This window comes from Lepisosteus platostomus, chromosome 8, assembly GCF_059453375.1.
Source record: "Lepisosteus platostomus isolate fLepPlt1 chromosome 8, fLepPlt1.hap1, whole genome shotgun sequence".
Lineage (NCBI taxonomy): Eukaryota > Metazoa > Chordata > Actinopteri > Semionotiformes > Lepisosteidae > Lepisosteus > Lepisosteus platostomus.
The window spans coordinates 45,037,386-45,060,072 of NC_142618.1; the positions used below are offsets into that span (position 1 = coordinate 45,037,386).

Consider the following 22,687-nt stretch of genomic DNA (forward strand, 5'->3'; position numbering starts at 1 on the left):
CATTTATTGCATTTATGTCATTATTAAACAAGGAGAAGGAAGAGTTGAGACAGTTAAACATCATGCAAGGTTGGTGAGACTTACACTTCTCACGCAGTATAAAGCTGCGTTGTAGTTTCCCCACTAGCCCTGTTTTATAATATTGATTTTGTTTACTTCCGTCAAATACGTCTATATTAGAAATGGACAACATTATGCCTAATGTTATATGTGTTTTTTTTTCCAAATGTTATATGTGTTGTTCGAGAAGAAAGGAGAGTTCGTGGCTTTTAAATGTGCGTCAAAAGTTTTATGCCACGTGTACTTTAAATCAGCTCTGAATCTCACACTGGACGGTAGCAAAGTTATTTTTTCTTTAGTAAATACAAATAAAAAAAGAATTACCTGAATACATCTGGCCAGCTGAATGTCATAACAGTGATGCTAGGGCAATTTTAGTGATGCTTTTAAGCCGCTCAAACTCCTTTTAGCATAAAAAGTAGTGATTTGAAATTACCTGCTTTTGTTTATCTAGTCTCATATTACTTCAGCACGTTTCAGGGAGATGGAGGCTGCAACACACCGGTTTAACATCGAAGTAAAGTTCAACGAGAAAAAAAACGCACACACTTCCTTCTCTTTTTCAGCAACAAAGGAGGTGGGTGGGATGGTACCAGGCAGTTCGATAAACTTTTCTCCCCCCTTCTTTTTGCTCGATAGAGACCCCTCCTGTATGAAGAGATGCTTGTAACTGGCTGTAATGTAGTGGCAGCAGCCTCAGTAACACGTCCCCCTGGAGACTAGCAGGAGCAACACGTGATGTGTCTACTTATCAGGTTTAGGGAGAGGATAGCGCTGCGCTTAGAGACGGAGTGAGGGAGAGAGAGGAGAGCTAAATAAGTGAGACTTTTTCAGTCTCTCAACTCTTTCTTTCCATCTTCCTTCTTCAGGAAGAAATCGGGAGAAAGGGAATTATAAAGTTTGGGGAACTTTGCACATCCTCAGAAACGCCATTTTGATTCCTCTCCGGAACAACTTTGCAGCTTTTTTTTTTCTTAGTCCATCATCACCATTCACCATCATCATCATGTCTCGGCGCAAGCAGCCCAACCCCAACAAAGTCAAACGTAAGTACTCGGATCATTTTTCTAAACTCTGCTTTTCGTTACAGACATTCGGTTCGCTTCCTAAGAAGCGTCAGTGTAACTATCTTGCTACACCGAAGTTGAGAAAAGTTGGAAAAGATGTAGAGGATGTTTAGTTTTCTCAACACTTCTCTGCTTCCTAGTTTCGCCTGGACCTGATGCTCATCCATGATTAAACCGTCTGAGCTCTGGAATTTGACTGGGTCTCCTTCATGCACATTTATTTTTAACTACCTGGACATGTAGCTCATGCAAGCGAAAAACAGCAGCCATCGATCGGGTACGAACTTTTTTCAAAGTTTAGTTTGGAAGGATGCGGTTTGGCGAAAGGTACAAAGTTTATTACTTCTGTCGCGCGGAGCATCCATATCTTTAATGTACTTTGATCGGAACAGAAGGCTTAGGGGCCATGCGTCCTTTTACGTTTTGACCTTGCAGAGAAGCAGCTACTTTTTTAACTGCAAAATCAAGAAAAAAAATAAACTCACTATGTTTGGCATTTCTTTTATCCCCCAATTACCTTCCGTCATATGACGTTTAGTCAGTCGGACATGTTTTTAAGGATAATTAGGATACAGGCATCGTCAAAAGGAGGAAGTTAAGATTAAAAAAACAAACAACCAATACGAATTGAAGAGTGCTCCTAAAATTGTGATGGGTCGCTTAGCATCACCACCAAGAATACAAACATACGCACATTCATAAGTTGCGTATTTGCGTGCTACTTTTTATTTGGGGGGGCGAGGGGGTAGCATCGCAAATACAGTAATTCAAAGGTCAGTTTTGCGCACTCTGCTTGATATAGTCTACTTCTGATGTGGGACGCGCAGACGTTTCACACAGAGGGGGAATTGATCAGTTTTAGTCTCTTAGGAGACTGCAACCTAATGGTTGCTAAGCAAGTTTTTTTCTTCATATTAGCATTTCGTTATCCCAGTTGATGCTGCTTAGGGTAAGTCTGCGATGTTTGCATAACTTTTTACTTCGTTTTTTGTGGGGTGTGACGTTTTTACATTTTAAGTGTTTAATTCTTGTTCTTTTAATTTATACTATTTAGTTAGGATCTTTTAACTATTTAGCTCGGAGGAAAAAAAAATGTCATTTTTTGCTAAAGATGAAGAGTGTTTCGTCGGGGTGTGTGAAATAAAACAGCGATTGCCTTCACGTTGCGTTTTTTACGTGCATTTCTTTTGCTGCTTGGAAGGAGACAGAATGAGGACTAAGAGTAAGAGACTATCCGGATGAGCAGTTCACATTCCATTACGAAATTCTACACGGCTCTCGACTCGGCCTGCAGCAGAAACACGACACACACACACTTTCTGCATCTACATATTTTGACGGAATAGCCCTTTACTAAGCTGCATATGTTGTACTTATTTTATTTTATTTATTTATTTTTTTTTGGGGGGGGGGACTAAATGGAAAGAGAAAAGATGCCAGTAAGTTTAGTTTGTTTCAATTTTTATCTTTTTTTGTTAAACTTTTTTGCTGAACTACCGTGCAGCGTTTCTGGTACTTAGTGTTTTCTTTTTCTATCTCGTAAGGTGCAGAAAACCATTGTGACTGTCTGTTTGACTCACTTAACGATGTTAGTGCGATAGACTGGAAACAGCGGGGATCCGTCATCCCATTAGTGGGCTTGACTGAAGGTTTTCTCATACAGTTACTGTTGAGGCTACTCCCATTTTACCTGGGCGAGACAGTTTTGACTTGTTTGCGACCGTGCTATTGGTTGTATTAAAGGTCGTATTTGAGAGAAAAGATTAATAACATTTAAGGCGTGTTTGTCAGGCTGATATTCTTAATTCAGACGCTCCCCATCATCTGAGGAGGGTGAACCAGGAAACCAAAGAAACAGCACCTTAGTAAACCAACCCAGCCTACAAGTACAAGTCGTTTCAACTTGTACTTTTGATACAGCTCCATATAAAAATATGCTTTTTAGTTGATGGCCTGTAGGGAGTACCAACTCCTTTTTTGCATTGATGCACATCGTATTGAAGGGTGTGTCTTCAGCAAGTGATGTCTGTGTTTAGTGCTCGGGTTTTGGAGTCTGGTCATTCATTTTTCCACAGTTTTGAAAATGGTTTGGGAGATATATGTCTTACTGGGTACTTTATGATCTCAGAACAGATACACATCTTGAGATGGTGAAAGACTGGGGAAGCCCTGCTAACCCTAATTTCACACCGAAACCTCGTGTTTTCAATCAGGTTACTTTGTTTATTGCTTTATAACTCTCTAAATTGGTTTTAACTACCGAGTTTTTCTAAAATAATATGGAAAAGTAATAGCCATAATACTGCTCATTTCATGAATGAAATGGCTTTTGTGCCATATTCTGATATGTCGTCACTCATTAAAGAAATAGGCTGTAGGCCCACACCATAGTTATACTTTTGCAGAATTATTGAAAGCTGTCTAGAATTTAGAAGTATTTTTATTCTTCTCCAACACATTTATCAGTTGTAATAAAAGCTTTTGCTAATGTACACTCATTGAATGGTAACATATCTTCTGGAATTGTTGAAACTTCTATCCTAGGCAGATGAAGTATTGTAGTTTTCAATATGTATGTCTGCATCTGACATCTGCCATGTACTAGAAATTATTTAAGTATTTGCACACTGCATCTTAGTAGCATTTACTAGAAATATTAACTACCAACTTTTAGGATGAATAGATGTTGAGTAAACTTAGAAAATATACAGTATCACCATCGTCATTAAGTAAGTGGCTTAACAAACACTGTTGCACTCAATTAACTTCAGATAATATTTTTGGAGAAGGAGTATATTGATACTAGCATCTGTGATTGTATATACTGCATACTGGACTTCTAGAGCTTAAATGTTGGGCAAAACATTCATCCATTTCAATAGGCCCTGACTTTGAGGTCAAGCAGACTTGAGCTTTCAACTGTGTCCTTCATGAAACAGCAAGGGTTGAGAAGTTAAATGTGCTGAATTTGACAACAAACCTTGAAAAATGCCGTCATAAGCTTTGTTCATATAACCCACACTGTCAGACACGACTGCAGTGGCATTACCGAAATCCACCTCAAACGCCTTTAAACGTCTTTCTTGTAATCTGCTCGGAGAATTGACAACCCCCCAACTAAGCCAACAGTATCAGGCTCCAGTATTGTAATTAGGCTTTATCTTTCAATACATCATCTGTGAAATAGCCCGTACTGTTGCTCAGTTTTAGAAATTGTTAAATTAGACAGCAGATGATATCGACTAAGCATTTTTTTAATTCAGCAGAATGTTTTGATTAGCATATTGATGATGTTATGATTTATAGGCGAGTTGTTAGAATTAACCCATGAATTTAACGGGACCCCCTCCATTGCCCTGTAATTGTTTCTGTGCTTAAACCGGAAATAAAACTGAACCTTTGAGTATAATACAGTTATTCCTATATAGTTACTAGGTGACTATTAAGATAAGTAACTGATCACCCTACCTGGGCACGTTGATCATCTTGGCACCCTGTTATAGTAATTAGATTTTTTAATTATTATTGCAGTATAATAACAAGCAGTGCAAACAATTCCTTATCACACAATTAATTTACTTCACTACAGAAAATATTTTGAGAGGCATTACAAATACAACAAAACTTCCAATACTCAATCGTAACATTTTTAATTCCTCTCAGTGTGTATTATTTTATCTCCCAGTGTTATGGGTAATAATCCTAAATGCTGTGTTTCACATTTATTGTTACAGTAACTACGTTTCATGAGTAATGAAAATGATCAATCGTAAATTAATAATATACTAGCGCGGTATGGGTGATGAATTCTCATATATATATAGGGACTCTCATGTAGGATAAGTTCTTAAATAGTGGGATTGGGGGGGGTTCTCCTATAAAGGGATACTTATGCAGTATGGGAGGGGTGAATTCTGATGTAATAATTGAATGTTTCTGAATGTGAAGAGCTAAGCCGCTGTAGATACTAAGATAATTAGCCAGATGGAAGTGTGAGGGAGGACGATAAACACAGAGGTACTGCCGGCACAAATTGCCCTTTTGAATGATTCAGGGAGTACACTCATGTCTTTTTTTTTTTGGTACCATTTCCTATTTAGACTGGATATCGTGCCAGTCACTTTAAGTTTAAACATATAGGCTCTGTACCTTTAAGTTGGAGTTATTGAAATTTCTTTTCTTTCTGTGTTGTTGGTGCTTTAATTCCCACAAGAACGACCTGCAAGTAGGCCTCCATTGTATCTCTCCTGAACACCTGGCACCATACTGCGGCCCCAGGTATTTGGAGGCAAAGGGTTAATTCTGCACTCAGACACCTCAAGTGGAGCCGTTAAAGGTTGGGATGTTTCTGTAGGGGGTGAGCTGAATGGCAGGGGAAGAAAGTGTCCTTTGCAGACGACCTTGCTTTGGCTCTCTGACTCACTCTAGTTTGCTGATCTCAGAGCATCTGATGCATGTTGGACGGTGGCCCTATGTGGGCAAAACAGACAAATCAAGCTTGCGCTGCTGGGCCAGTAGTGACAGATTGACAGTTTTGTTTAATCATTTGTAACAAGCTAAACTGAAGTATGGAGACTGCATTTTTTAAAAGGACTTGGGATGAGTTTTTACACTGGCAATTGAAGGTGCTGCATCACAAGATGAAAGAGGTTTAGATAGTGGTGGAGAGCCGAGCAGACATGGCAGTCGAGTAAATCTTCAGGTTAGAGTCGGGGATTTTCTTCGCCGTCTTTGATTTCCACAACGAAACGTTAAATTGAACCATCACAGTGCAGGTGATGGAATATGGGAGCATGCAAAACTTTAGATTAAAGCTTTCAATCTGAGCACAGCTATCTGTGTTGCCTTGTAACTGGTGGAGTACATTTTCCTGAAAAGGCTCCTGATACAAAAGAAGTAGGTGCCGGGTGGGGATTGTTTGCTCGTTGTGATTCAGACATGTGAAGCTAGGAGACTTTGAAAAGTCACAGAGACAAGCAGGCTGAATAGCCCAACTGGGATTCACCTATAATCTTCTCAGACTTCAATAGGGTGGTCCTATTTGCAGTGGGAAAAGCCATTGTAAAATGTACTCACAAAAGGCCTGCAAGCTACTCAGTGCTTTTTCATGAACATAACAGTTATGCATGAATGCTGAGAAGAATGCAGGATTGTCACATCTTCATAAAACTCTGTTGTGAGTATTTACGTAGTTTCTGAATATAATCAGAATTCAGAATAATGAAACTCGGGTCTAATAGTGTTATTTTTGCATGTACAAACGTGTACAATCTTTGCATCCTGGCATGGGCATGTGAGGACGAGAAATAACTTCTTGACTTGAATATTCCTGACTTTGGAAAGTGATGGGCATTTTAAGTTAGTTTACTACTATAATCATATTAGTAGAAGTATAAAACTCATCTTTGGAGCCATTTAGCCTCTTGCTAATAGATAATTAGCAACTATATTCTTATATATTATAGTGGAGGCACAGATTTTTATTTAAAAATTCATTTTTTAATTTCAGTTTCACTTGTTTAGGTGTTTCTTGATGGCGTGGTTCATAAGAATGAAATATTTGCCAATAGGACTGTTGTAGTGTGGTCTTCAGATTATAGCTTTCCTAAAAATACTGGAACAGTTCATACACTGTGCAGTTAAGGGTAACATCTTTTTCATTTTAAAGAGTCACTAACTCAGAATCCTTAAAATATCTGACTGTTTAGAAGTACAATTGTGTCAAATCTTAGGTTTTGAACATTTCAGTCCTAGTTCCCATCAGACTCAGATAATCAAACATGGAGTCGCAAAATGAACAAGCAGCAATTTTCAAGAGCAGTTTTACAGAGATTGTACATAAAGCACTGAACAGATTGAGGCGATTGTTGTTAAACGTAGATTTATAGATGAAGAAGACCCTTCCTTGTTAGCCCAGAGGTCCAGATGGGCTTCCCCCTTTGGCTTCTGGTCTATTTTTATCCCATCTATTTTAGATAAGATTATGTTCCATAGCAGGGTGTGGATGTAAGACCCAGCACCGATGAGGTCTGTGTGGAATGAGGTACCTGGTGCCCTGATACACTTCATTTAAGTTATTCATAAAGCAAACTGGAAACGTTTTTGAGCTTATTTTCCTTTTTTTATTTTTTAACTGCACTGGCAGCTTTGTCTGATGAACTTACTTTTTTCTTTCTGGATAATTTGTTCAATGAGAGATTAAAGGTATAGGCCTTATTCATAACCTGATTTATCTCCTGGAAATGTAATAGGAGTTCTAGGTAACTTTGTGCTGATAAGCTGCAACCTCGCAGATCCGGACTGTTAGATTGCTCTCTGATCAATTAGGAATGGCAAAGAGTCAACTGAAACGGGCCGGGAGACACAACTTCCTACTATAGTCGGTGCACATTTCCAAATTAAAACAGTTTCTTTACAGATTGCTTTATTTTCAGGGTTTGGCAGTGATGAATATTCCTTCAAGTTGTTATTTGTTGAGCAGCTGAAATAAAGATTTTGTTGAATTTCTTTTGCGCCTCACTAATATGTATATGAAAACCAGACAACCCAAGTGTTCTGTCTGGCTGGTCTCCATTAGGCTTTGTGTAAATATAGTGGCAGGAGCATGGATATTTATGGAGAGTGAAACACTTTTGTGTAATTTGTCTTGAGGTACTACAATTTAAGCCTAATTCTATGGTCAGATTTACGTCTCAGAGAGATGTTGCAGACTTGGAGAGAAGGTGTGTATAATCAGTGTGTTGAAGGATACAGCAGTTTTTCTTTAGGGTACGATGCTTCAGGTGTTGTGCTTTATATGGATTGTATACAGTAAAGTTGATCTGAACTAAAACATAAAAGCTTCAGTCATGTATTGTTTGATGTCTGGAAGTTACTTATAGTTTGCTGATAAACTACTGTTTGTGAATATATTCTGTATTGCATACAATGTATTTTTGGACTGAGAAAATGTTTCTAATTTCTTGCTTTAAAGTCCTTGATTGTTACTCAGCAAGGAGAGCTCAAGGGGGAATTTTGCTGGACAAAATCTTGAAACAGCACCTCTTTGCTTCAGAAAGATTCATTTGAAATTGTGTGGTTAATATCTTGTTCACTAGTTGGCGTTGAACATTTTTTATGCTTATTAAGTAAGTGTCTTGGAACTGAAATGATGTCAAGCCAAAAATACACCACCCACGTAATTCAAGAAAAGCATCAGTCCTGTCATTCAATTTCTAAATTAGCATTCTTGCTAAGTTGAAACTAACATCAAGTGTAGTAGTTGAGAAGGGCAAAGATGCTTTTGGATATTGTGTTCATTTGAATAAGAACTAAATGGCATTTACAATGCAAGTCCTGATCTTTTTTCATTTTGTTCAGTCACTTACTTTATAAAAACTTGTTTAGACACAAATTCCTCCTTCTGCTTGGTTTGTTGGGGAATGGATATTTCTGCTTTATTTTATCATGCCCCTGACATTTTTAATACAGGGATGTACAGTGAAAGTAAAACTAAACTTGTTTTTTTTGTGTGTGTGAAAACCATCTCAGCTCATTCTGTTTTTAAAACCACTTTGCAGGATTATGATAACCCCCTTTTAATTCAATAAGGGTTGTTACATTTTAAATATTCAATACTGGACAATTCAGTACTGCAGTAGATATGATTAAGTATTGCAAATAAAACCAAACTCTTCAATAGTTTTGACTTAATTCCCTTTAGGCCTGACATGACTTCACTCATTTGAGAAATACACTGGCATCTGTTTGGAGTAGAGACTCTTGGCTGTCTCATCTACACGAACAGCGTGTCCACCTCTGTAACACTCAAACACTCGTTTTCATCATATTGCCTTCTAAGGATGCCTGTACACAACAGTCAATCACAATTTGTGTAATATTCTTGAGTGACTAATATAGAGTGTGTATCACAATATGTATGATTCTGCATGTAGCAAATGTTTTTGGTTTTCTATCGTGATGATAGCTCCCCAAGCGTAAAGGTTTATCACAGTGTTATAAATTCAGCATACAGGGATACACCCCCTTCCTTCGCAGTGATAAGTAGAACATTTCGCCATAAAGTACTGAAACTGGATTTTTACCACTGCCTTGTCAATTAGTGTCTTTGTTTTCCCCGTAGAAAGACATGGTGTGGATTCTGTAAGCACGGGGGAGGGTGTGTTACAGTACTGTACATCCTTTCCCAGAGATGACACAAGCCGCTGCCACCCCCTAACACAAGAAGCAAATAAACCAGGTCTTTACAGTACAGCGGGTTCAAAGTCTAGTCTCTTGTCTGTGTCACTGGTGTGCAAGAATGCACAGGCAGCGGAGAAAAAAAGCCAGCACCTGGGTTCCACTGGGTGTGGAAGACAGGAAGTGAAACGGGCTGCACATGGTGGAAAGATGGAGGAAGTGTAAAAACAATGGCATGAAGCAAGAGCTCTGGCTTTCTGCTCCGGCCAGGGGAGGCTGCAGTGCGAAGGCCTGTTAAGTGAAACAAAAACCAGCAGACACATGGAGCTGGGGGAGGCTGCCTCACAGCTGCCATTTGCCGTGCCTCGCGCCAGCCGCGCTCGGCTGCTCTTTCTCTGCGGTGGGGAGGGCGCCGCGCGCTCCTGACGCCCCTCCAGCCGGGGGGCCTGGTTCCGACAGGAAGGGGTTAAAGCTCCTGAGGAGGGATGGAGAGAGGTCGAGTTGAGCGCGCGCAACAGAATGGCGGCCTCTCCCCTGCTTTCTTGCTGACTAAACAGTTTTGTCAGCTGGCAGTTGCTGCTGCCTGAGGATTTGCGATAGCTTCTGGAGGTTGAGCGCAGGGTGGGGGGGAGGGGTGGTACTCGCAGCCAGCACTTGTTGCTCTGTCGAGTCAGGCAGGGAAGGAGCGCAAAGCAGCATCGTCCAACCTGTTTGTCGCCAGCTCGCTTGCCTGCAGGCTTTACAGCCCGGTTATTTGCAACAAGACTGCTTGTGTGCCTTCCTGCGTCCTGAATGTCAAAGCTCGGGAGGGTTTGTTTTTTCCCCCCCTGCATGTGGGCCATTTCTTTTTGGTTTTCAAGATGTGCGGGATTGGAGAATAGCCCCTGGAATAATGATCCCTCTAACTTTATGTTGTTGGGCAGATTTTGCTCTTTTTACAAAAAAGATGTTGAAACAGATTAGTGCGGTTTCAAGAGCAGTGTCAGGCTAAGTAGTTCAGTGTTTCATTTGTGATTTCAGTTCCATTACTCAGCTGAATGAATTAGTTCAGTATCCTTACCCATATTCACACTTCCACACCTTGCATTGGTAAAGGCCTTAACCCGACCAGTGCTGAATATTTTATAAATATTCCTTCAGTGGTGTTGTGTGAGATTGGTTCACAGATATTTAATGGTACATTAGAGACGCCATATTCAAAAGGCCACGATTTGAGGGCCATCCTTCATAAGGCTTCTACAGCTTGTCAGCGTAGCAAATATAGAATCATTAACTGCCAGTCTGACACACTACCTGTATGGTGTATTCTGGGATTAAATGTCAACAGAGGTTAGGCCTTCGAATACCAGGGTGCGTTTTCATCATATGAAATCTATCTGGGCGTCCTTAATGCTGTGCGGGCAGTCCATTTTGAGAGTGGCTTTTTTCATATGTTTACTGTAATTTATTGTCATTTTAACCTACCGAATTGCAGCACAACGTGTCACAGTGCTGGTTGAGAATGAGAGAAGGAGTGGGACAAAAGTGAAAAGAGTGTGAAGGAGAAATGGGGAGTGAACTTATTTCCAAAACATTCAGAACTATGCATGTGGATTTTGTTGCTGTAGAGTTTTTTTTTTGTCTGAAAGCTTCTACTTAGAGATATCATTAGTAATTCTTTATTCCATTTCTATGGTACTATATAATCATCTCTTCAAAACTTATCTTGTTGAATTAATCTTTTCCATTTGGCAGCAGTCCTTTCAATTTTAGAACTGCTGCATACCATGTTGTACCATGTCAGGGAGCTGAAACAGGTCTATAGGACACGAAGGACAGCAATAAATTCACCTTGTCAAAGTGTGTTGGGGGGGGCAGGTCTGGTTTGTATCAGTGAACCATATGTGAACAAAACACACACTTGATAATTCCAAATCAGTTGGGCATAATGGAAATTAATTAATTCTAAATGTATTTTAAGAATCTGGCTGAAGATACTTAAATGTGGCACCGGATTATAGAAAAACCTTAAAAACTTATAGAATTCTGTAGTGCAGGATGAAAAGATTTAATGAATGTGCTCTTAATACATAGCCTTGTGAGCTGAGGTCTTGTGAGTGCTTGATGGCAGCCACATTACCACATTGTATTCTGCAGCAAGTTTTAAAGAACATTTGCCAACTTGTGGTCGAAACCTGTCTTATAACAACTCCTTTTATTTATGTACAGAGTCTTTCATCCCTCTCGATGTGCTTTACATGTAGGAAGGGAGTCACTTGGGAGACTCGCATTAGATCAGCTTCAAGACGTTAGAGAAATAGCTTCACCAGTTGATACCAGGTGTGAACTTGTAGGAATGAATCCCGTGTGGAATTTAGAAAGGGTACCAGTATTAACCTAACTAGTCTTTTGACAATGTGCTATGGAGCTTTTAAGGACCACGATTTTATATTTCATTCAAAGGACAATGCCTCTTACAGCACCCTGTCCATTTCCACATAGACATGTGTATGACATTATTTTGGGATTTCTGGTCCATTGGCAATAGTGCCACCTACTGGTCCACAAACATTACTTTCAGCATCAACCTGCTTTTCCTTGGAGTTCTGTCATCGTGATAGTGACCACGCCCAGACTTGCCTGTCTTCTGAGCTCTGACTAGATCAGGCTACAACATTGATTGGCTGCCTAAATGCATCACTACAGCATACTGAAAATCTGTTTGATAAGGCCATAGATCTTGACATATTGGAAAGCTTTTAAATTGAAATATTTATATTTTGAATGTCCACAGCTTAAAATCAGTGGAGTAAAATTGGAGAGTTAAAATTTTAATATCTCATGCTTTTGCAAAATGGGTTTTACTTACTTTTGATTAATGTGGTGAGAACAGCTAGTGTCTAACAATGAACTTGGGTGTTGCAGTACAGTTCCCATTACTAACTCTTAACACATTCAGGCTCTGTTATACATAAACTCAGAAGCTTTATGCTTGGATGAAGTCAGCCTTTCGAAATGCTGGCTTGTATTTACCTCTTTTAAGTTAATAAAGAAAATCTAACTGAGTGATTTTAGTGACTGTTACTGGCTAGGAAAAAACAGTCGACAATAGGTTCAGTCACTCCTAAAGTTAGTCTGTAGAAATAGTTAGAAGCTCTCCATGAACGCAGTAAACTATACATTATATCAGTGTGCACAATTCTTTTATTGGTGTCGTCCCTTTTTAACCACCATTATGCTTCTCAGTTTATTTGCTTGTTATCGACGTTGATTATACCTGTTTGCAGGTGTTTTTTTTTCTCAACAATATTCCTTGCAAGTATTATTGTCCGGGGGTGGGGGCAATTGAATTCTTTGTACATCATGCCTTTAAAGTTACAGGTCAGTCAAAAGAGTCCAGTGAAAAGGCCCCATAGTGAAGTGTTTTAGAAGAAAGGGAACAGAAAAAGTGTTGATCGAGAGATAACACTGGAACTGCTAGTGTTGAGGGTGATGTCCAGCCACATTTTCTGAGAACATTCCAGAGCATCCTCGAGCTCTACAGTGTTTTCCACTTCTAATTCATTCATATTTCAGGATCCCCCCACCCAACACACAGGCCCTGATATATAAATATATGCCTACACTCTTGTACTGTACCATGCTTAGGAATTGGCTGCTTCTTATCCCGCCTGTTTAGTGTTGTACTCAAAAAGATACCATTGTTTGTTCTACAAACACAGGGTGCAGTTTGTTTCCAAGGAGACTATAATCTTGTTGCTGCTTCTTGGTAAAAAAGAAAAAGTTTGCTCCACACACCTGAGAGCATCCAGCTCCGAGGGGGGAGGGGGTCATTTCGGAGGAGTGAACAGGAGCTCGGGGGGGAGGGACAAGAGACTTGAGGCTGTAAAGTTTGTGTTCACAAGCTCCTCTGTGAATGACCGAAATCTGCCGAGATGTTTTAAGAGAAATATGAGAATCATCCTGCTTTTTCTGAAGCGTAGCGGTTGTGGTGAATGTATAGCTTCTGTAAATAAAGAAATACCTGCAGTGGGGTAAATGATCAACTTTATTTTGCTTTAATCTATACTACAGCTGTTTTCAGTATATTAGGTTTGTAATATAAAATCCAAATGATAGTATGTGTATTGTGCCATGTTTATTTTTGAGAAACTTCTGTATTTCTTTTTTTGCTTTCCTGCTAAATGTACTTTATATGTTGAAATCTCTGTTTCCTTTTTTCCCCATCCCCCTCTCTCAATTAAAGAACATGAAAGAATGAGGGTCCTTTTATCGTTTAACAGCTCTGTGTTTAAGAATTAGTCAGAGTTTCACAAAGCTGTACACACTTCTCTTTCCTGTGTCATTTTGTCACACGACAAGCTAGGATTCTAGATTGCTTTAAATAAAGTAGTCCATTTTAATGGCCTTGATTTATTCATTGTTTTCTTCTTCTGCTTATAACGTATACATTTTAGTGACATTACCACTGTCCCCTGTTTTTTAAATAGGTGTCTGTAGCTCATGTCAAATGTGTTTCAGTCATTGCACATGTTCCTGCTTTGATTTCTGTGAATGAGTCGCCTGGGTATCACATGAACTGCATTCTGTGTGCCTCATCCACGCCACAGACAAGGAAGGTGCATTCATTTTCACAGCTGACTCATGGCAAGAAAACACCTTTCTGAAACTAATTTGGAATTTTCGAAAAACAAAATAGAAGGCAATATCAGAGTGTGTAGTTTACCTCAGTAGGAAACATTAGAAGACGTTTGAAAAGAAACAAATTTGTGTGCCTTTCTTTTAATGTCCGCCAGTACATTACAGTCATATGCCCGATTCCTTGTCTCCAAAATACATTTTTGAATTACCAATAAAAAAGGGCCACCAACCATGGAAACTCCTGTGAAGCAAAGGGGAAGGTGAGATGGACAGCATAGATATAACGTCCCTTTAGGGGCTGCAGGTGAAATCAGTTTCTAAGGTGTGTCTGGTGGCAGCTGTGAAGAATTTAATTGAACAGTGTCATTAGGCCACAGAGCAGTTACTGAGACAGAGGCAGACATTGTACTTTCATTTTGCAGCCATTCTCAAAATGCCCTCAGGTTATTCAAACAATGGAAAAGAGCATCCCTTTCTTCTAGTGAAACACTGCCCTTCTCCATCATGAGGCGCAGGACAAAGAAATGCCCGTAACTAAGCTGTGGGAGTCTCATTCAAAAGGTATCGCCATCCCCTGGTACCACACTTTAACTTTTCTTTTTATCCCTTAAGGATAAACTGTTGGTAACAAAGGAGTTTTGGGTTAAGGGGATTAATGTTATGTGAGCTGCAGGGATAAGGGGGACGCTACGAGATGAGAGGTGTGGCATTTGCTTTAAAAAACTACAAAAGCAGTGCATGAATAACAAAAAATCACTAAATATAAAAGGAGGTCCTGTGCTTTAAATCTCACTGGTGTTAATGTCTTGTTAATCTATGGTAGTGATCATTGGCTTTTGAGATGCTTTAGCATCTGATAGGAATATGTTCTCTGGCAGGAAACACAAAACTCTGCGCTGTAGAGGGAGTTATATTGTTTGGGAGGCTCACACACCCTCACTGGTGTATTTTCTCACTCATATGCATTTGTCAGTGTTTCTGATTTTCTCATTAATTCACTTTTTCTCATTAATTTTCCTTCAAAGGTCTGAGCTCATCAAGCCGATACGCTCTGTGCTGAAGTGTTGTAATTCACTATTTTCTTCATTTCACTGGAACGCACACTACAGCTTCCTAATAACATTAAGTCAAACTAATAGCATGCATGCTTGGTAGGATTAACGTTTTCTGTAGGCACAAACGTCGGTTGAACATCACGTTTGTTTTGTTTGTTTTTAGCTATTGTAACCAGTGTTTATTTTTCAAGAAAAAAAAACAGATTTATAAAAGCTTCAGGTATTATATAACCCATTCAGTGAAAAGGGAAGATGAATACTTGCACATATTTTCTACCTGTTGAGTGTCCTTTATGCATTTGAATTGTGCTGCTTTTGTTTTTAGGCTATCCGGCAAGTATTTATGCAATCAAGACCTTTCTGCTCCAGTACAAATGTTGTTCTTTTTTGTAACTTGGGGTAAACTGCAAATATTTTTCATCAGTGAGTGCAGTAAGATTTCACTCATCATCTTATGATTTTTACACTATAGACCCATTTTCAAAATCAAGATTCTTGTTAAACCTGCTTTGTAAAAACTGTTTTGTTGAATTCTAGAAAAAGAAAAATATTGTAACAATAAGTTTAATTTTCATTCTTTAGAAGAATTAGTATTTTATTATATTTTTGTTCTACATACGATTTCCTTCCTGACTACAAAGATACAAAGCCTTATTGCAAAGTTCAGTTACCATTTACCCAACATGCACTTAAAAGTAAGATATTTAATCATCAGGTTTTAAAAACAAAGCATTAACATTAATGGTGTTTTTTGTTTCAGATGTTCCTTACTCTTAAGTTCATTTGTACTTTCCAAAAATTATTTGCAGTCATTGTCATTTTTTTAAACACGGTTGTACTTCTTTCTGAAAACAATTGAAGGGTTTTTGACTCAGCAGGCCTGAAGGGGGTCGAGGTAACGGTTTGCTACAGTATGTTCAGCATGGAGAAGAAGGGATATGAAGAGTCCAGTGCGGTTAATGTGTAACCAGCAGATGTTTAGGCCCATCCACCTGGTGCTTGCCCAGTGGGAAATGGACAGTCAGGAGATGAGTTTCCTGCTGTAAATTCTGGAAAGAAGCAGATTATACATCTTCTTTCGTTTAGTTTCCTGAGCAGATCAGCGGGCGAACCCAACGGTCTCCAGCCATCCCTTCTCCTGGGGCCGTGAGGTGCAGCTGGGCGTTCCAGCGGCCCTCCACAGCTGGTGCATGGGGCCGCAGGGCGTTCAGCCTGGGGCCCGGGAGCCTCCACACTCCCTGAGTTCTGAGCCGCCATGGCTCTAGGAGGGTGTGTGGGCTGTGAAACGCCCAGCGACTGAGCCAACACCACTCCTTGTGAGGCATCTCGAATTTAATTGGGGTGGCTGAGATTGATGGCGTTGTCCATTCATTGCATCCACTGCTGTCTGGCTGCTTTTTTAATGCAGGCTTTTTTGTTTTTGTGCACGGTTGCCATGAGTGCAGCTGGTCAGGTGTTAAATTTATACATTTAGGTTTGATATACCCGTCTGTGATGGTATTTATATGTAGTGTGAAAAAACTACATGAGCTCAAGTTCACAGAGTTACTTTGTGTTTTCTTTCCCTTGCATTTATATAAATGCAAGCAAATATAATTTTTATCTTAAACCTGGTTAAGTTGCCTGCATGCTTATGTAGTTCTTGAAACCCTGTCTTGTAAAATCCATGATAATATTTACTTTGTGGTACAAAGGCTTTATTTCAGTTTTGCTGCATTTTTTAATTTATTTTGATCACACATCGTCAATTCATTTTGAAGTGTACTGTGAGCCGTTCCCTCTCATCTTTCAAGAAACGGGGACTACTTTGGAAATTGCTTATTTCTGAACCTCATAGGGTAGTGACTAGAAGCTCTGTGCTCAGAGCAAGGTATCATGACAGCATTTTCTAAAGCTGTATCGAAAATCCGGAGAGACTAAATACCCATGTAAATGAGTTATTCAATAAACGCATTAAAAAGTTTGAAATCAATAATTTTGCAGATTCAAAGCAACTTACAAAGTCAACTAAGCATCAACTGCTGGTCTGGAATCATTTACAATAAGAGCCCGGTTTGCATCTTATGTGGAAGGAAGAACTCATGGGGGTTCATGCTTACTCATCATAAAAGACCTTGTAAAAGGAATAAAACGCAGACAAAAACCTGTAGTAATTCAGGAAGAAAATTGACCATTGCTGTTGTTAAGGATTCTGTAGGTTTTGTCTGTGCAGGTTCAGTTATGGTGTGTGCCTTTGGTTTTTGTGCGTCTTCTAGAAAAGACAGTTGCATCTCTGCCTATGTTGCACTGTTTTGGATTGGGTACCATGGCACTGTTAACTAAAGTTTTCCAGTAACGCTGATAGAGGACAAAATAAGTAACTTAAGCTCTCAAATAATTAATCAGTTATATGTCAGGATTACATATTTAATAAACTTTTCATTTGATGTTCTTTATTCTAGGTACCAGATGATCTTTTTAGCTTTAAAAACCAACGTAGACAACCAACGTTGTCTAAACACACAATTCGACCAGTGAAGAGTAGTAAGTGAGGACACCATGTGGAATAAAATAAAAATAACTGTGTGAAAGTCGTCTCTCATTTTCCATGGTGATACCAGTTGAACGTACCTTCTCTGTGGAAACTTTGCACCAGAGGTTAGGACAGAGTTATCCCTTTTTCCAGATCCAGTGTCAGTGGTCAGAAACCAAAAAACGTACTCGACGATGTTGATCAAAGATCTTGTACAAATCATGTGAATATTAACTGTAAGAATGTTGCAAGGAGACAATTTCAAAATGCAAAAATTTGCATATGTAACAAGCGACTCCTGTACACACAAGAACAGCTGGAGTATGACTTCTGCGCATGTTTGAGATAAACAGGAGTTTATAGCATTCCGTGTTTGTACCAGAAGGGGGGAGCACTTTTGTCCAGGACTTTACTTCCGTAGATTCAGCTAAGTTTGGAACGAGACTTCCCAAAGACTATAGCCAGACACCACTCTTGGCAGTGGCTTTGCTTGTGAGAAGCCTTACGAAAATAAGCCTTTGACCTTAACACAGTTTGAAAAACTGTCCTTTTCTTTTTGTGGTGTCCAGCAGGGAATGCTTGTGATCTTTCAGCATAGCCTTTGCAATAGAATAATGAACTTGAGGTGTTGCAGACGTCGGTATGTCCGTAACCGGGGATAAAATACATAAAAAACATCCATGTGATTTTGAATGTTTTCTTTGTGGCAGATTGTCAAAAGGAAACCATGGATTATAACGTTAGTTTTAGTTTTATTACTATTGCTTTTGAACTGTCAGCTGTCATGTGGTGTGATTGCTTTTGGTGGTAGAGGGCAGCTTTTAACAGTTCAGGTGGGTAGCTGCGTCAGCATGCGTTGGCTGCAAAGGAACAAGTAATAGGTTTATTCCATGATGAAAAGAGAAGAAACAAAACACAACGTTTCGGCCGTGGAGCCTTCTTCAGGTGTGAGAGCCTCTTGCACCTGAAGAAGGCTCCACGGCCGAAACGTTGTGTTTTCTTTCTTCTCTTTTCATCATGGAATAAACCTATTACTTGTTCCTTTGCGGCTTTTAACAATTCTTACTTTTTGATTTGGCTTATTTAAAATAATTTTCTCTTTTATTGTTGAGTGACTTCCTTAACCCTTCCATTTTTTTACAATGTTCCTTGAAACACTGAGGCACAGTAAGACCAGTTTATAAGGAGTCTTATAAGGAGTTTATAAATAGCCGGTGATAATACAAAACTCTTTATATGTAAAGCAATGTGCTTATAATGTTGAATCAGTGAAAGTGTTTAAGCCCAAATCCTTTCTGTACAAGTATGTCTTGTCTTTGCCCAGTCTTTATAAACTGGCAAAATAGAGGATGGTATAAACATCTTCACTAGACTTTGGGAATGTTTTCAAAGCTCTCAGGCAATTACATTTGTCATAAAACATTTTAAAAATTGATTTCCAAGAATACCTTTTGCTAAGATTCTCAGGTATTTGTGGAATGCATCTTTAGCGTCAACAAATAATGTGCTCTAATATTTAAAGCATCTGACATGTCCTCTTCACCTCTGCAAATAAGTGTTTTGAAAACTGGCCCCAAAACTGAACTGAACAGTTTTACAGCTTCATTTCACAGTGTTGTAGTTATTTATCATAATGCCGTGCAGACTTTACATTTTTTGGCATTTTTTAAGTAGTATAAAGAAATACTTTCTTTGAATACCTGAAGTGAGTAAAAGCAACAGAAGATGAATGCCCCAAAAACCCTGAATTGATCATCTATAAGCTCTGTAATAAACCTCCTTTTTGCAGACTGGACAAATAACACTTCACTGTAGGCCTGAGGTTTTTTTAAGCACTATATCGAACTCAAAATATGATTAGCTGCACCATATACCATAACTGTGCTGTACAACAGGCAGAACAAATAGCAAACAGATGCTTTAATGAATTTGTTACCTTCTTGAGTTGGACATAATACAGTACAATAATATCAAAGCGAAACGTGTTGGATACCAGTGAACTAGTAAAAGTTACAGCTGATTTTCTAGCCAGAGCTTTTTTGAATAAAAAAAAGTTTCTAAATTGATATATTTATGTTTCTTAAATGAACTCTGAAGAGGTTAGAGTGGTGAGCTCACTTAGCGTGTGAGCTGTAAAGGAGTATGTATGGGTTAATTCCATTCTTTTCAGCGTGGAATTAACTTCTGCTTGTTCCTGTGTGTACTCTAGTCATTACTTTCCTGTGTCCTCTGGCATCAGTGTTTGACTTTCTAACTTTTACTCTATACCAAAAAAAACGTAACTATTTGTCCATTATTTTTTTGGAGGGTAGAGGGAGGGGGGATGGAGGATGATGTGATGTGCTTTTGAGGTTTCTGTCTGTATGTGAAGAGCAGCAGTCCCGTCCTACTGTGATGGATTACACCTTCTGCAGCCCAGCACTGCTGTCAATCACTGAGCTCTTGCAGGCAGAGCTCAAACAGCTGGGTGGAGCTTGCTGATTGGTCTAGGCGTAGCACATGGGAAACGGGGAGCGGGGGGAGGTGGGTACAGCTACCACGGCAACAGTTGGCTGATGTTGTAGCCTTGTACTTTGGCCTGCATCCGCAGGCCTGTGTTTTGGCAGTGCAGGGGAGAGAGATTAGCTTGGAGGACATTAGGATAATACTGTAGCTGCTTAGGCAGTTTAGAGATACCTAGTTCAAAATTGCTCGGCATTGCTGTTTCTTTGAACTTATAAGATGAAATAGCAATTTGTGTTGAAAGAGAAGATTATCTTCTCACACAGCTCAAAAATGTTCTCACTGTTGCTCCATAAAAGTTTTTTCTTTATTGAGCTTCATTTTCATCAGTGAAGATGGTGTCAAGCTTATTTGCAGCTAAAAAAGTAATCTTTTATTACAGAAAAAGAACTGTTTTTTCATGTTGTGTTGTGGGGCTTTCCTGTTCAAATCGAATTAAAGTATCCAAGAGATTGCATCACAACAAAAGGCTCCACTCTGGAAAAGCCACAAGTATATGATGTTAATCCCAAAAATCGGGAGCTTTTCGTTCCCTGTAGGCAAATAAAATGCCGAGCAAATAATACAAAAATCTGAAGACAAAGTAAAGAATTTTGAGAAGGTAATTGACTGATTTTGGCTGTTGAGGAATGAAAGTGGAAAAAAAAAACCTTTGGCATCAGAAAAGTCACATCTTACCATAGAAAAAGTTAAATTTTCTATATAAAAAACAATTTAAAACCACTTCCTCTTATGTTTTGCCGTGATGCTTGACGACAGAGGCTGAGGAGATAAGTGAGGATATTCCCAGCTCTATGGCTTGACAGCAGGCACTCTCTTGTTTGACAAGGAAGATGAGGCCTAAGAGGATAATGTGCAGCTCTTGTGATGTTTTTTACTAACCCAATGGTCTGTTCTAGTAGTTTCTCCTAAAGAAACAGCCACATCTTAGTTTTAAAGGGCTGGTATTACAAAGGACTCTTTCCTCCTTGGATTTTTTTTTTGTTTGTTCACAGTCACCATCAGGATAGGTTCATTTAAAAAGCGTATTCAAAAAAAAGAACCTTTGTTGCCATTATTTTACACTACACCAGTAGTCATTAACTCAACTTTCAGTTATGTAACCTCTGGTCATTTGACTCGTTTGAATATTGACAATGTAGAATAAGGATGTGCTGTGGCCTTGTGCAGACTTACAGCACATGCGGGAGCACAAGTAACAAGCGTTTTTTTTTAAATATTGCACAGCTTCTTGAAGCAGTTTCCTGTAAAGTTAAAAGCGGCTTGACACAGTGACCAGTTACTTCTGCAAAGTGAGGCCAGCCAGCCAAAGATTGATGTCCTTCTAGAATTTATTGACTGAGCTCTGGTTCATGAATGTGCCATTTGTTGCAGTGAGGACAACTGCCAGATGTAAGCAGCAACAGCCTGCTGTGCTTGTGACTACCATAAAAACTCAGATGATACTTCTTGCAGCTGAGCCTTGCAACTGGAGTTGTGTTAGTGTGTCAGGGAGAAAGGGAGAGAGAAAGCAGGGACTCTTGAAACCGCTACGCAAATCTTTTTCAGAGAGATCCAAACTTATTTTGAAATCTGTATATCATGTGAGATGGACAGTGGGACTGACAAAATTAGTTTTGTCTTCTCTATACATAGTATTTCATAACCATTTATGTGAAATTAATTCATCTTTAATTTAGCGGGGGGGATATCAACTAAAGGACTTCCAGTTTCACCCAAAAGAGCTACAGTGCAGTCTGTCACTCTTTGATTGCACCTGCCAGCTGTGAATTGTGCTTTTGGATTTTTGGACTTTCCAGATTTCAGTAAATCAGCAGTTTTCGAGCATTGATAGTCAGCAAATTGTGAATAACATTTAGAAATGAACAAAGATTGTCTGCAGTTGAAACCCTCCCCAATTATTAAATCGTTGTTTTAGGAAAGAGTAAATTATCTTGTTTTCTCCAGTGCATGTTTTGCGTCCAGAGGAATTAGGGCAAACATATCTCTGGTGGCTGAGTAGAATGTAAACATTGACGAATTCTTTTGGTTTTGGAGTGGGAATTTGGGACTGGGTAAGAAAGTTAGCTGATTATCAGCCCGATCTCATTCTACCAGTGTTTAGGATTTTACCTTCCTCTGACAGAGATAAATAAACGCAAGGGAGAGCCGTACAAAAAGTGTAAAGCTTTTCAAAATCTTGATCTTGCAGAGGAGCACAATTCGGGTCAGAGGCAGATCGAGGAGTTTCTTGGGAAGAGTTAAATTCCCTACATGTGCAGAAATTCTCTCATCTATATTTACTTGGAATGAAGGGAAGCTGCTTAAAATAGTAATATGGGAAATTTTTTGCATTTCCCACTTCAATCATAGTCTTCTCCAAAATGTGAAAACCTTGGAAATATTTCAAAGACATTTTGTGAAATGCTGAAAAAGTATAAATGCTGAACTGTGGTAAAATGATACAACAAGTCAGTCACAGACTTATGGGTGGCAGCTGCAGTCTAACATGGCACAGACATCAGGACACTGCATGGGTTTGCTGGGGTTTGCTCAGATGCTGCAAGTTTCTCTGAAGCTGAAAGATATTGTTTAGTAAAAATCACTGATCCTGCTGTTTAGCCAAAAACAAAATCTGCATTATGGAAAAAAGCAAAAAAGCTCTTGTCAAAACCACCTGTGCAAAGTGACAGCTGATTCGTCTGTTGCCAAGG

The 22,687-nt window shown here is 39.2% G+C and overlaps 1 protein-coding gene across 5 annotated transcripts in view; it reads left to right on the top strand.

The window, feature by feature from the left end:
- The first annotated feature begins 726 nt into the window (after positions 1 to 726).
- LOC148657406 (ras-responsive element-binding protein 1-like) overlaps positions 727 to 22,687 on the top strand; it is a 73,764-nt gene continuing 51,803 nt past the window's right edge. For 3 of the 5 annotated variants that reach the window (XM_088643647.1, XM_088643648.1, XM_088643646.1), the window contains exon 1: positions 727 to 1,106. Coding sequence is in view for 1 of the 5 variants with exons in the window: in XM_088643646.1 (XP_088499772.1) it covers positions 1,067 to 1,106 (40 nt within the window). In the remaining 4 variants the exon portion in view is untranslated. Of the gene's footprint in view, positions 1,107 to 1,434; positions 1,455 to 1,776; positions 2,077 to 22,687 lie in introns of those variants that run through there. The other 2 variants (XM_088643650.1, XM_088643649.1) reach the window with 2 other exon arrangements.